The 16,125-nt window shown below is 36.1% G+C and overlaps 1 protein-coding gene and 1 long non-coding RNA gene across 2 annotated transcripts; one reads left to right on the top strand and one right to left on the bottom strand.

The window, feature by feature from the left end:
- The first annotated feature begins 877 nt into the window (after positions 1 to 877).
- Positions 878 to 1,893, top strand: LOC125198186. The gene is made up of 2 exons (XR_007172358.1): positions 878 to 966; positions 1,672 to 1,893. It is a non-coding gene; the product is annotated as an uncharacterized LOC125198186 (long non-coding RNA).
- Positions 1,894 to 10,214: 8,321 nt separating this feature from the next.
- LOC125198187 (pectinesterase-like) lies at positions 10,215 to 13,830 on the bottom strand. Its single transcript, XM_048096601.1, has 3 exons — positions 13,219 to 13,830; positions 12,616 to 13,117; positions 10,215 to 11,143 (listed from the first exon to the last, which is right to left on the bottom strand). Exons 1-3 carry the CDS (start codon positions 13,735 to 13,737, stop codon positions 10,452 to 10,454), a joined length of 1,713 nt encoding a protein of 570 aa, XP_047952558.1. The 5' UTR covers positions 13,738 to 13,830; the 3' UTR covers positions 10,215 to 10,451.
- Between the last annotated feature and the right edge of the window lie 2,295 nt (positions 13,831 to 16,125).

The raw sequence follows: 16,125 nt of genomic DNA, 5'->3' as shown, positions 1-16,125 counted from the left end.
GAGCCCATATCCAAAACCTTCCATAGATCCCCTGTCTGGACCCAAAAGGAACTTAATATAAATAGGAGAATAAAGGAGACAGAATAATCACAATTTTTATTCTCAAAATTTTCGAAAATTTCGAACTCTCCAGCTGTGGAGGATTTCGAATTCTTCACCTATTCCCAAAAGGATTTCTTCCGTCTTCTTTATTCGAGTCCTAGTATTTTGATAAGATCAGCCCACCCTGATATCGAGATACAATTCGGGAACCGTAGAGAGAAGATCCGTGGTCTAGTACTCAAGATCATCATCGTGGAGAAGGCGCAAGCAATCGTCGATTCTTTGGAGAATCAAATCGGTAACCCTAAACCGTAGAATTCATGTTTTAGGATTTACTTTCTTTGAGCATGAATTATTTGCGTTCTAGCATGCAATTATCTGTTTAACATGTGAATTAATTAATCGCATAATCGGTCAAATAGATCCGTATCTAATTTATTTGTTTTGTACAAATCTTCCGCTATACAAGGAGCACCAAACCCCATCATATAAGCAATAGTTTGATTAACTAGGAATCTAGACATGACACTACTTATAACTTGCATAATTAGTTTATTAACTATGAGGCATACATAAAGTTTTAGACAAAGATACGTGTACGAATTCAGATGATTTCAAATTTCAAGAATTATGGGAAATGCAACACAGTCCAAATGGATACACATAACTATATATTATTAATATTATTATCATTATTCATCCCGTAATATGTATAAGTTATTATGTGTACAAAAATAATTAACATAAATATAAATTAGTAACTAAATAAGAGTCGGTCTATTACATCGCCTTATACATTTATATATATAAAGAAGCATAGGTTTGTAAGGGAGCAGAAAAATACGGAAGAAAAAAAAATAGAATTGAGGGTCATAGTGCAGGAGACGGAATCGGTGTTCAACTAGTTTATCTACCTTATTTAAGGTGTGTATAAATCACACTTTTAAATTTACATGCATTATGTGGTTAATTGCTATGTGTTGACTTAGAGTGAATATTTGGACTATATGATATGAACATGATATAATTATGTGTGATTTGATATTGACTATGAAAGATGATATGAATATGTAATTTGTGCAATGGATATATGTTATATATTATAATGGTATTATTGGATGAAATATGATAGAAACATGTACTTGAAGCAATTGATATGTTTGCACATGGTTTGGAATTATTTGAATCATTGAATTAAAGAGGATCTGTGACAATCATGCCCTGGGTCTGATATCAATGGCAATGGACCTACGGGTCATATATACAATGGCAATGGACCTTCGGGTCATATATATGTATTCAATGGCAATGAGACCTACGGGTCATATATACAATGGCAATGGACTTTCGGGTCATATATATATGTACAATGGCAATGAGACCTTCGGGTCAGATACAATGGAATCCCGGACAGATGTCAGGCTTAATCTGTCACAGAATAATAAACTGAACAGAGTGGCATATGCATATCTATATGGAATCATCTTTTATTTTGTTGAACATATGTTATATATATATATATATATATATATTGGTTAAAGAATATAATTGATTGTTTGGGCTGTGGAATTAAAGGTAAGATTTATATACACTGAGTTGTGGCTCATATAAACCACTAATATTTTTCAGGAATAATATATCAATGATGCGTGGGTTGATGTGAGTTACAATTATTATAAGGGTCGGTGGCTGACACGTTTTGACAACCTTCTCCTCCTCTTCGTTTTTGCATGTAGATAAATGTACAGTATATAGAGTGGTGAGAGGGTCTCACTACTGTTTAGAATGTTTTGAAACATGTACTTGTTAAATATTGGTTTTTGAAATTATATAAAATGTGCATTTCATTTACTTGGCGCGTGGATTATTTGTTTAAAATTTCTGAATTTGTTTATAGTAAGTGCATACGTCATAAGGGTTGAGGTGTGACAAGATAGTGACATGTGAGACTCATTTTTACATATTAGTTTTATAATAAAGTGTGAGTGGTATGAGTTAGTGAAATGTGGAGTCTACCTACCATTTATAGTAAAAGTTAATCTGGACTCCCAGTGGCGAAAGGAGGGAGTAGTATGTACAATAGTTGCGAATTATTTTTATTTTTTTGAGCATATTTTTGTGGCACCGGAGGATGAAGGCGAAGCTGTCATTCCAACTGCTCCATTTTTGGATCCTGGATCCACCACTGGTTCCAACCATGTTTTTTTTGCATATACTGTTGTGACTGAGAGTATCACAAGTGCAAATTACCGCCAGATTATTCGATCTGACTTAGGCTAAAAACACCTAAGAATTTATACACTACCTCCGTCCTACTTAAAAATGTCCACATTCTTGAGTGACACTAGATTTCAGGAAAAGTTGTTAGGTGAAGTGAGTAGAGAGAAAAAAATAGTTAAATATTTTAATGAGGAGAGATGAGAAAGATATTTATTTCCACACATAGAAATGGACATCTTGAGTGGGACCAATGATTGACCCAGGTGGGGTCGGGTAGGGTCGGCCGACCCCACCGCAGGTCCGTGAGAGCCATCAGAATCTCTATTAATCGGTTGGCCGATACCACTATATCGCCGCCTCCGACCCCACCATAGTGTTTTCACGGAAGAGAAGAAAAATGGAAAAAAATGACATCGTGAATTAAAAAGGAGAAGGTAATTAGGTGAAGAATGGATGAGGAAGAAGAGCTTTTGGTGAAGAAGAGCGGCGGCTATTTGTAAAGTCATTTTAAGTTTTCTTTGTTTTGACTATTTATCTATTTTTTACATTTAATTTTATGAATTTCTTACAAATATTTATTTACATTAACAGTAATGAGAAAACTCTTCATAATTTCCAGTTTCACCACAAAAAAACCCAAGTTAAAGAGGAAAGAGAGCCAAATACTTGTAAAATGTTACTACATTAATTATGAAAGTAAAGTTTATACAGATTTAATATGTAATTCTTTAGTTATTTATTTTATGCTTTTAATTGAATTTTATTAAACTAATCAATGCGGTAGGAAAACTGTAAATGAATATTTGTTATGTTTCATTAATTTAATTATAGTTATTTTTATTTAAAATACAAATAATAACAATATTATTTGTAGAATAACAAATAAAATTGTACTACTAAGAAGTAACGATAAAAGAATTATATACTGTTTAACAATGTTACTTACATTGTTAAATATTCTTTAAATAATTTTTAAAATAATAATTATTTAAATATTTATACTATATGTTTTTTATTTAATAATTTCGATCCCACGAATTCTATTTTCTGGGTCGTCATTGAGTGGGACAAACTAAAAATAAAAGGTGGACATCTTATATGGGACCGGGATAGTACTAACTTCACAATAGAAAACAAAATCTCGATGGATTGCTTGACATATAAATAGGATAGTTATTGTAAGCCATTTCTCAATACTTTAATGATTTCTATAATGAGATCTAATTCTAAATTTGAATTAATTCAATCATAGCATTTATACTATAAGTGGAGATAAAATCACCAACCTCCTTCCATGCTTTCTTCATTTGATGTAGAGGTTGAAATCCACCATTTGATGTTTGCCATTACGTTGACTGGATTATCTATAATTGATGTTATCCCCTCTTTGACCTCAACACTTTAGTGATTCTTTTCGATGGATAAAGAATCTAAAGCTATATATATATAAGTGTTAAATATATAACAGCTGTGACTATCTTTTATGGGAGTATGTTATATCTTTTCAGTGTTTATTTGCCGGTACCATATGCACATATTTATACACACTTAAACGGTATGAACCAAAAAGTCACGCCGGTTCATTTACATAAGAAATACGCCGATTGCTTAAATTGAGAGCTGCATTCTCTTATTAAAGCCAACCGCTTATAAAATACTCCATATCATATATTCACCGCACTTACAGTTATATATATGTACAATTATTTCTTTAATGTGTGCGTATACAAATATAACCGTTACTTTAATATTTAAGTAACCATCACAATAAATGCTAATCCTAATGCATTTTCTTTTCATGTACGTAAGTACACACACTTATATTTATTTACATGTATAATCAATTTAAATGTATACTATGTCCTTTTGTATACATATATATCATATACATATAATTTACACTAATGTACATATATATTATCATAATTTAAGGTAGAGAGGAGGGTTATCAATACACCCGATTCTAATTCTTTAATCGAAACCGAACCATCACGGTATCGTCTTTTATATTAGAATCTATTGATATGAACTTAATCCTTAATATTAAACCAATAGATACATAGGTCACATAAGAATATAAATATTCTTACATTCTCCCACTTGACCTTTGTGTCGACTTAATGGTTCAATTTCCATAATGCGCACTTTTATATCAAGTTCATAAATCCTTTAAATACCATATAAAATTAGAACTAATCGAATCATGGCGGTCACACATCATTATGCGATATGATCCCTTCCATGTATCACAAATCAATTCTAACTTTATACTGACCTTTCATTGAGATGATCCTTTATTCTCAATTTATCATATGTTATCCAAAATCCATCATGTATACATACTATAATGATAACATATTTAATAAACAGAAACACAACTTTTAATTGAATTCCAAGTGTCTTACACCTTATGAGCACAATATAATTCGCGTAGCAAGACTTTCTCTATAATACCCAAATGCTTTTCATGGCCAGTAAATATTTTGGGTGATAATCCTTCATTTAACGGATCCACTTCAATTATATTAGTCCTTATATGCTCAATAGACACTTTATGTTTCTGTACTTCTTCATTTACCGACAAATACTTCAACGTCATGCATATCACCTTTCAAGTACTTATCTTTCTTCTAGAAGAAGATTTCTGCGAAATTATCACAATAAAATCTCAGCGGCTTGGCTATAATGTTAACAGTTCCAAGTCCCAAGATTAAATTTCGCAATCACTTTTCATGAACTTTGGCCTCAAAGCATGCCAAAAATTCAACTTTTATAGTGGATATACCAGTGACAAACTATTTTCCACTTTTCCATAATATTGCTCCCACGACTTAAAGGAACAAATAGCCAAACGTCAATTTTCTACAATTGACGCATCCGGCATAGTCTGAATCTGAATATCCATTGACTTTTAAGTCATCGGATCCCCTTTTCATAAGCATGAGCTCTTTGGTGCCTTGCAAGTACCTAAGGACTTTCATTGCAGCTTTCCAGTGATCCATTCTGGGATTACTTTAATATCGACCCAACATACCAACAATAATATAATATTCGGTCGCCTGCATGTTTGGACATAGTTCAAACTCCCAAACACTGATGCATATGGAATTCTTTTCATTTCCTTACGCTCAATTCACTTTTAGAACATTGTCTCCCTTCTGAATTGGAGCTATCCTTATAGAGCAATTTTCCATTCTATATCTCTCTAAAAGTTTTATAGATATATCCTTTATGAGACAACTTTAACAATCCTTGTGATCTAGCTCAAAATATTTCTATTTTGATCACATAAGATGTCTCACTCATATCTTTCGTTTAAAATATCCTTATTCTCCAATTCACTTTTAGGACATTTCATTTACCGAACTTGTCTCCCTTCTGAATTGGAGCAATCCTTATAGAGAGATACTATTTATTAACATCATGTAACATACCCATGTCATTTGCAACAAGCAAAATATCATCAACATATAAGACTCAATTCATAAACTTGCTCCCACTGATTTTTACATAGATAATCGATCAATAATGATCTCTACAAAATCATAAGACACAATGGTGTCATTAAACTTTAAAATACCATTTCCAAGAAGCTTGTTTTAGTCCATATATTGACTTACTTATCTTGCATACTAATTTTTCTTATTATGTGGTCAAGAATCCTTCAGGTTGATCCATATACACTTTTTCTACCATTTCTACATTCAGAATGGTGGTTTTTTACATCCATTTGGTGAAGCTCGTGATCATAATGAGCCACCAAAGCCAAAATAATTCTTAAAGAATAGTCACTTTTCATTGATCGATGGAATGAGTAAATATTTATCACGTCTTATGTCACATTCACTTTTAATAGTGTAAACCACAGTAATTTGAAAAGACATATTTTATTTTCCTTACTGATCGTTTCAATATTTATTGTGGTTCACTATTCTCTTCTAGAATTGTGACAGGTTCATCTACTTCATTTTCGGTTAGTGGGTTGTACACATCATCATGTTGTTCTATTGTGTCTTTTGATTGTGATACAACAACAACATTAGGTGCAACAACATGTGGATGAACCTTATCGTAGACTTCAGGAACATCCACCTTTTACCACTCCCACTAATTTTCACCATTTTCAATGAACCTAGCATTTCTCGTTTAAAATATTCTCGTACTATGGTTAGAACAATAAAGTGTATACCCCTTTGATTTTTCCGGATAGACAATAATAAAAAAAATTCACTGACAATCTTGAAATCAAAATCTTTTCATGTGGCATAACATTATTTATGCTCAACAACCCCAAATACGAATATGCCTTAAGCTAGGTCTCCTTACCGTCCACAGTTCTAAAGGAGTTTTAGGAACTGTCTTACTAGGAACCTGATTAAGCATATACATTGTTGTCTTTAAAGCATAAATCCACAACAAATAGGGTAACGTATAACAACATGACATAAGTCTAACCATTTCCCTTAAGGTGGAAACCTTTCCGTTTTGGAGTATCGGGCATTGTACATCGTGCACAAACACCTCTACTTTGAGTAACTTTACAAATGGACATGGATAATATCTATTATAAAAAAAAAACTCAACAACTCTATCCGATCTCACAACTTTAACTTTTCTATCTAACTTCCATACACCTCGTCAATGAATATCTTTAGGATATTCACTGGCTTGGATCTTTTATGCAATAGATATTTATTCCATATTGTGAGTAATCGTCAATAAAGATGATTAAGTAATTTTTTTATCAACCCAAGGAGTATCAAAATGACCGCATATATCAGTATGTATTAATTTAATAAGCTGAGTGCTTCTCGTGGCTAATTTCTTTATAATGTGTGTAGTTTGCTTCCCCATAATGCAATCAACACACACATTTAGGACACTAAATTCCGAATTTGAGGAACACTTTCGTACTTTACCAACCTCATAATCCTTTATTTGGAAATAGGACCTAATCTTTAATGCCACAAGAACGCCAAACTTTTACTTGACGAACAACGCTTAACGCCTCGACTTTCAGTATTAAACAAGGATTCAGAAAACTTTGCATCAAGATTGTATTTGTTAAGTGAATCAAATAATGTATCATTACCATAATAGTAATCATTTCAGTACGATGTAGATTCACCATGTCCAATCTTGATATTAAAACTTAAGTTATCCAATCTACTTACAAAAACAAGATTTATAGCACACTTAGGCACACAGAGATAACCATTAAGATCTACATGACATCCGATGTCTAAGATCAATCTGTAAGTCCCAATGCCTTCGTTCCATGCCCTTATCATGTTTCTTTATGAACAATTATTGCTCAAATCCTTTTATAGATTGGATCGAACTGAATCCATGTTTAATAATGAGACATATGGATTGTACCACCAAAAACTGACCACTAAGTATTATTAGGCTCTTCGATAAGATTTAATTTAAAGTAAACAAAACAGTTATCGAACCAAACCTTCCTTTTTAGGACAATCTTTCGAAGTGTTCTATTTTTATGCAAATGAAACACTTCTTTTCCTTATGGATATGCTTTTTCGGACCTTTCAGAAAATATTTATCCTTCCTTTTGTCCTATTTACTTAGTTTTCCTTTACTGGTGCCTACACCTCCAAGACCCATTAGATTCGCAACTTGATAATTTATCTTCTTTAATCTCCCTTCGTTTTAAACCAACATAGCCTTAATTCTTTAAATGTCCCATGTATCTTCAATGGTGTTATAATTCACCTGGAACTGGCTAAATTCAACATGTAGGGAGTTTATGATAAATTTTGGCCGACATTTGCTCATGAACCTCCATTCTCAAGGTCATTAACTTTACTGTCTGTCAAGTTAGACATGTTTGTCACATGATCGTGAATCGGCTGAGACCAGTCTAACTACTTTGTAGTAAGCCCATTCATTATGCTTCTACATTTGACTTATCAGTCAACCCCGATCGTGAATACTCTTTAATTTTCTTAATAAATTCCCTTGCTTTTTCTGTCATGGGCAAAGATGACCTCATATTTTCTGCCATCGTCATTCTCATAAGGCTCAACCTGTTTGATCACTCCCGAGTCTCACGTTGAGATTTTCAGTTACAGAGTGACATCTATAATGGTTGAGGATTCCTCTTCCGTTAGTATGACTTGGTCCAATATCTTTACCCCCAGCGTAAGCTGGATCTATTCAGACGATTCTCCATAATTTTGCCCATTAATTTAATGACAGAGTCAGCATATGCATACAAATTTTATAAAGCTGCAACATTTATACATGCTTAACTATACGTGTTTGAGTTCTTTAACACAGATTCATAAACAGTAATAAAACTTTAAATAACATGCATTCAAGTAACCTTTGGGTAATACTTAAGCACATGTACTTTCAGCGATGCTAAATATATACTTTAACAATTAATCAAACTAAACATATATCAAATAAGCATGTTGCCTTTGGGTGTACATACTAAATGACACATGAATAAATGATTAATCCACTTCGTATTTATTATCTATATACAATGATCCACCTTTGGGTGATCTCCCAGTATATAGATAATAAAATAATTGATCAATCAAACTCTTATGTCATTTATAGCATCTCTATAATCATGATCAATTAATTAACATTTATCATTTTCAATAAATAAATGTAATATAACAAGACCACTTTGGTGATAAACAAGTTATATATTATTTAAATATTGAAATCTTTAATGAGTAAAATATCCTTATATTGTCTTAACATTTCATAAAACAATTACCCAACACATAAGCGGAAGCATATTTAACCAAGATCGAAAAAATCCAAGACCATTCAAAATTCGATTTTGAAAACACATAAATGGTGAATTAACCAAATCTAGACTGACACTGATACCAACTGTAAGCCATATCTCAACTTTAATGATTTCTATAGTGAAATCTAATTCTAGATTTGAATTAATTAACCATAACATTTATACTATAAGTGAAGATAAAATCACTAACCTACATCCATGCTTTCTTCTTTGATGTAGAGGTTGAATCCACCATTTGATGTTCGTCCTTTCATTGACTGCATTCTCCAATTGATGTTGCCCCTATTTGACCTCTAGCATTTATTGATTCTTTTAATGGATAAAGAATCAATAACTTTAATGTATATATATATAAATATATACTTGAATGCCGTGAGTGTATATCTATACAATAATTGTAGTAAGGAAATTATCATGCAATTTACTTTTCTCATGCAATTTACTTTGCTGCATGTATTTCATGAATCTCTCATGTTGAAAAATTTCATGTATAATTCCCTCGTTGTAATCTTATTTATATAGACATCATACACTTTCAAGTAATAGACGTGTCTTTTCATTAATGGAAGTTAATTAACGAACTAATAAATGTTCTTATCCTTAATTAACCACCATTAACCGTCCATTCAATTATGTAGAAACTCAACCATACTTTAATATTAATAATATCAAAGTCAATCATTTCTTATATTAAATTCACGGCACACACATTTATTAATATATATATATATATATATATATATATATATATATATACTCATTTCATATACAAGTATATTTAATTATGAGGTAAGAGAGGAGGGTTATCAATACACCCAATTCTAATTCTTTAATCGAATCCAATCTATTATGGTATCGTCTTTTATATTAGAATCTTTAACATTTAATATAAACATGATCCATAAAATCAAACCAATAGACACATAGGTCAAATAAGAATATAAATATTCTTACATTTGGATCCCGTAATCATTGAGATTTTTGCTTGTAGTTTTTATATCTTTAACCTGATGTTGTGGCTAACTTATTAGAAGTGTTATGGCTGAAATTTAAAATGCTGACGTGACAGATGACAAAATGGATTGGGACTGGTTTTGTAGCTGTATTTTAAGCCTTTGACATGACAAAATACAATTGGTGATGTTATCATACTCAATACTCATAAAATTAAAATATAATTCTACTTCATGAGGTGTTGGGGACGTGGCTTCAACATCATTGCTAATTATCTTGTTGGTCTTACCATTCTTGCTCCATCCTTACATGCTAGTAACATGTAATCTTGGAGTTGGAAAAGATAAAACAACTTATTCATGGAAATACAAATTGGAAACAAAACGTAAAAAGAAAAACAAATTACAAACAGATTTATTCATCAAAAAACACAATTATAGGCAAATTAAAGCCCAAGAGAGAAGGGGAAGCCGGTCGCCTGCAACCAATTCCCACCACCAATAAAATTCCCGGCGGTGAACGGCTGCGCCTGCGACGCGCTCGTCAGCACCCTAAACCCTCCCCACTTGACCCTATTCCCCGTGGGAGCGCCGGCGCCGGTGTTCTGATACTCAGCATAGAAAAGAGTAGCAAGAGCGAAGTTGCCATTCCACTCATACCACCCAGCCGGATGGATCACATTGCTGATGTCACTCTGCATCACCACCGTTCTCGAATATTCCTTCCACGGCCGCCCGAGGTACGTCGGGAAGCTGCTCTGCACGGGCTTGAGGTCCGAGGTGGCGCCTATGCGGCACTTCTGGATCACGATGCCCGTGTTCTGGTTGGGGTCGTCGCGGCCCTGGGCGGTCACCATGTTGCGCTGGCCCGAATTGGGGCGGCGCGCGTGGATGTCGCAGTTCTGGAGGACCGCGTTGGCGTTGCCGAAGATGAAGTCGACAGTGCCGGCGATGATGCAGCCGGTGTAGAACTGGCGGAGGGAGTGGACGTAGAGGGTGTCCTGGTAGGCAAGCATGTCGCACCGGTAGAAGGCGCAGAGGTCGGCGTTCACGCGGAGGGCCACGGCTTGGTGCTTTGACGGACCTGCCGTGTTTTGGAAGGTGATGTCCCGGGCCAAAAACCCGCCGCCGACCACCGCTGCACGCGTCAAAATTCTACATTTAGTATCACCATTAAAAATATTCGTGACCTTTAAATTTATGTTCATTTAATCATAAAAAAAATCTTAAAGAATTGATAGATCCTTTGTCATGCACTTTAATTAGTGAATCTTAGTTTATTATCTCAAACTTTTATTAAAACGTTATTAGATGAAAATTGAAAAAAAAATTATTGATATTAATTCTTGAGATATTTCTGTTATCCTCGTATGGACATAAATTCGTTTCGTCCTATGTCTAAGTTTAATTTTGTTAACAATAATTTACTTATTATTAAAGTAGAAGATATATCGGGGAAACTTCTGAGCCAGATCTTGGGTTGATAGTATAGTTTATCAACAATAAAGAAAGAAGGGTTGATGGATGTGTGCATAGAAAATGAGCTCATGTATTGCATCAATAATATTAATTAAAATAAATAATAAAATCAATTAATTAATCAACTATGTAAAATAGAGACACATATTAAAATAAGCAAAAATGTTATCATGACCTGAATTTCTTATGGAAGAAAACTTGTATAAATTAGATACGTATATAATTTAGCTTGATATTTAAAAATGTTTTTGTCTTATTGTACCGACGCCTATTTTTCACCAAAACTAGGCTACCATTTATAAGTTAAAAACCACAAACATCAATTTATTTAGTCAGTACGTATGCGTTTCCCCATAGCGGTAGTGAACAACAATTTCAAATGGAGAAAAGTCAGAAATGGTTTATACCATATCCAAAGAATTTAGAATCAGTTTATGGCCCCATAGATTTAAAGCCTCAAAATAACAATAATACTCCAAAAACATCAATTTCTTTCCAGCACATCACCGTTTTGTCTCCATCTCCTCAACAAGTAAAGTTTAATAAATATGTGACTGAAATATATGAGTGTTAAATCATTAGATTTTGGATTACCATAATTACATTAGGAAAACAAACTTGGTCTCAGTTAAATGAGTGTTAATCATAGTTTACGGTCCCTATTAAAAGTATTTTCCAAAATAATGTCGTTCCTTTAAAAAATCCTTGTTACTTTGAAAACGAATTTTACCCCCTTATATTCTTAAACCGGAATTCCGATGCTTAGAGCACTACAACAACAAATGGCTAATATTTTTAATCCTACTTAGGAGATGATTCGTGTATCTAATTATACCATTAACGCTTCATAAAGTGTCCGTATTACGTGCTTAAAACATGTCTCTCAATCTCACTCAAGATATCCACTTTCAATATTTGAACTCCTTGTTAGAATAAAAACTATATTTTCTTTATATTTACTCGACTTAACAATTCCTCATAAAATCCCCGTGACACTCAAGATTGTGGACATTTTGAGTGGGACGGAAGGAGTAAGTTTTTTAGTGAAGTAGGAAGGAGTAAGTTTTTTAGTGGAGTATTCAAGCTAAATCATTGACCGTTAATTATTGAATAAAGAAGGTAAAAACTAACCAACAGTTGCAGAATTGAAGGTGGTGCTGCCGTCGACGACGTTCCTGCTGGCGGTGATAATGGTCGTCGTCCGGCCATCTCCGACGAACATCAAGTTGGTCTTCCTCCTCGGTATCTCCACATTCTCTCTATAAACCCCCGCCTTTATCCTAATCACATACCTCCGGCTACTCCCCTCTGGCGCCGCCGCCACAGCCGCCGCCACCGTCCGGTGGTCCCCACTCCCGTCAGCCGCCACCGTCACATCCGGCGTCACCGTCGTCGCCTGCAGCAGCCGCCTATCCCCCGCCGACAACCATTCCGGCCACTCCCCTTGCTCCTCCGCCTCCGCCAGCCTCCTCCCCTCCGACTTGAGCTTCGTCGCCACTTCGTGGTCGGACAAATTCTTTATTATGGCCATCACATTGCTGACGAGGCGGAACACGTGCATCTGGCCCGCGATGAGCGCCTCGCGCACCTTCTTATCCGCGCCGTCGTGGGAGAAGCCGTCCAGGCAAGACTCCTGGTGTTGGCAAATGAAAAAAAAAATAAAAAATATTATAGTATCACACATCATTAAAAAAGAAAAAAAAAACTGAAATCATTATATAAGTGTCATTGTACCTGGTTGGTCTGGGCGGCACTGAGAAGAGTGAGGAGGTTCTCCTTATGCGCGGCGAGGGAGTAGTTCTTGAAGCCGAAATCCTCGAGCTCCAGCTCGCTCTCGTGGAGCTCCTCCAGGGTGTCGTCGACCATGTCGAAGCAGTCGTGGAGGGCGACCCTCTCGCGGCGCGTCAGCGTCTTGCGCTGCTCGCGGCTGATCTTCTTCAGGGTGAAGAAGTTGCGCTCCACGGTGGAGATCGTGTAGTTGAGGGCCGCGATCAGCACGTCCTTGCTGCTCTTCACTGCGGCAGAAGAGGCGGCCGAAGCGACCGTGGAGAGGCACAGCTCCGGGTACAATGTGGCGGCGCAGGTGGACCTCACGACGGAGGAAGCGGCGTGGGAGGTGGCGCTGGTGTGGCGGTTGTGGCGGTGGGCGAGGGGGATGGAGACAGCTGCCACCACTAGGAGACAGAGGAATGCGGAGAGGATTAGGATTTTTCGTTTGTTTTTGTGTTGCTTTTCGGGTTGGATATTTTCCATGGTTGCTCAGAGAGAAGTGAGGTATGTCGGTGGGAGAAGAGAAGCACTATATGATTCAGAGGTCTGTGGAACAAATTAGATTTTCTACTATTACATATATAAACACAAACAGGATATTAGTGTGGTGTAGTAGAATAGTAGTATATGTCTTGTAGCCACCAATGAGATGACCTCACGTATTATTCGTCACAACCGGGCCTCTTCTTGTCCATCCCGATTTTTATGTTTTTACATTTTATCTTATATTCTAATATTAACCAAACCATGAAAGCAACAAGGTATCAGAATTTAAACTGCATTATAAAGTAGATAAAAAGGAGATATTAACTTAAAATGATATGAAAATTAGTGCATATTTAATAAAGTAAGCAATAGTAAAAAATATAGTTACAGTAATATTAATGGATAGTAGGACGCATATTATTATTGTTGGATGAGTAGTAATGGGTCATAGTGGTATAGATTGTAAATAAACTGATGTATAACATATTAAGTTGAGGACAACTTTTCATAAATTGAAATGCTCATATTTTTATGAGACAGACGAAAATGAAAAATGTACATATTTATAGGAAGAATAGTCAATAGAGTATAACTTTGAATATGATTTTCTTGATGATAGAACAACCCATTTGATGACTATATATATACAACTTCCTCCATCCTGAAATATTTCTTTTATTACTACCAGATTTATAAATTATTATTCCTTTCGTCCTACAAAGTTTGTTCTATTTTACTATTTTCGTCCGTCCCATAAAGCTAATCTCATTTGAAACCTACTAAAAATAGACATTAAATATACTCTCAATCTTCTCAATGTGGGACCCTTATTCCATTACACACTTCCGTTTAATACAAAGTCAAACAATTTCTTAAAACTAACGCAGGTCAAATTGGGACAAACTTTTTGGGACGGATGGAGTAATATTTAAATATTAAAGTGAAGAGTAAAGTATAATAGAAAATAAAATATTAGAGATAAATAGAGAGTAAAATATGAGAGAAAATAAAAATTTTCCTAAAAAAAGATAAATAGCCAACTAACTTGGGACAAATAAAAAAGAAAGTACGACTCAACCATCTTCATACAAAGGGAGTATGATATAAAAGCACCTAGAACCAACAATAAACTCTAGCTGAAAAGGAACAAAATGAAAATACAATTCACTCTAAGAGCAGCTCCAATGGTAATAGGCTAGCCACAAACTCCTCCTGCCACATCATCAGCACTAAAATTCCTCCTGCCACATCATCAGCACTAAAATTCCTCCTGCCACATCATCAGGACAAGCAACTGGACAAGCAATAGGCTAGCCATAGGTTAGCCACAACAATCAAAATTAAAAAACTATTCAATTTTAAAATTAAACACAATACAGACGTACATTATAGAAGCAATGCAGTCGACATGCCACAAACGCGTTGGACTCTTAACTGCCGCCTATCGAGCCCGGAGCACACCAAATGCGTGCTCCACGTCCTTGCGCGCCGACTCCTGCCGTTCCACAAAGTAGGCCTTCATGTCCTCATTTGCGCATCTGATCGTCTTCACAAAGACGGGCCACCTAGGGTATATCCCATCTCGCCAAGTAGTAGCCCATATCATGCCGGTTGCCGTTGGGGCGACAAAACGATGGCCGAACCGACACCCCGGCACCGCTCGTTGAAAAGGGGCGATGAGTTGAGGTCGTTGTTCGAACCGGCTTCCCCAAAATACGCATGTCATATCCACAGCCGGTAGTCAGCCTATGGCCTCGAGGATCATCGTGGGATTCTTTCCCTTGTAGCCGTGGTGTAGAACCCTTCCGTGCAAACGGACAGCTTTTTCTACCCCAATGCGCACAATCTATGCCGCCTAACATCCCCGGAACCCATGCTTCTCCCCGTGCATCCGCATCTGCATCCTGACAGCCTTCGGGTAAAGGGCTTCGAAGATACCGGGTCCCGGAATATTTCAACGACGCCCTCACGGAAAGTACTTTAGACAATCCAGTCGAGGGCAGTCGTCTCGCCGATGTGGAGTTACTCATCCCACATGTCCGCTGCGCCTCCGTAAAGCCAACCGCATGATAGCCGCAGTGCTGCACTTTTATATAGTCAGGTGGCCGGGTTTGCTCCGCCGCGTCGTACCTGAACCGGAAACACAGGTATCGACGCTCTAAAGCGTCGACAATACGCATAAACAGCTCCCTACATATCCTAAAACGCCGCCTGAAAAGGTTGGCCCCAAACCGCGGCTCCGGAGCGAAGTAGTCGTCATATAGCCGCCGATGTGCAGCTTGGTGATCCCGATCAATCACTACTCGGCGGTGGAAAACGGGTCGAGGTCGAGGTACCGGTGGCTGCAAGGCCCTTTATAACAGCCGCTCTGCCTCGCGGGTCGTA

Source organism: Salvia hispanica, unplaced genomic scaffold (assembly GCF_023119035.1).
Source record: "Salvia hispanica cultivar TCC Black 2014 unplaced genomic scaffold, UniMelb_Shisp_WGS_1.0 HiC_scaffold_1276, whole genome shotgun sequence".
NCBI classification, from domain to species: Eukaryota; Viridiplantae; Streptophyta; class Magnoliopsida; order Lamiales; family Lamiaceae; genus Salvia; species Salvia hispanica.
Note: the sequence above shows the minus strand (reverse complement) of the source record. Positions and strands in the feature narration are given on the sequence as shown.

Excerpts from the sequence above, each read along its gene's own strand:
- LOC125198187 (XM_048096601.1), bottom strand. The coding sequence starts at position 13,737 with ATGGAAAATATCCAACCCGAAAAGCAACACAAAAACAAACGAAAAATC. Across the intron at positions 13,118-13,218 it reads GTGCCGCCCAGACCAACCAG|GAGTCTTGCCTGGACGGCTT; the intron begins GTACAATGACAC and ends TGCCAACACCAG. Across the intron at positions 11,144-12,615 it reads CTTCAATTCTGCAACTGTTG|CGGTGGTCGGCGGCGGGTTT; the intron begins GTTAGTTTTTAC and ends TGACGCGTGCAG.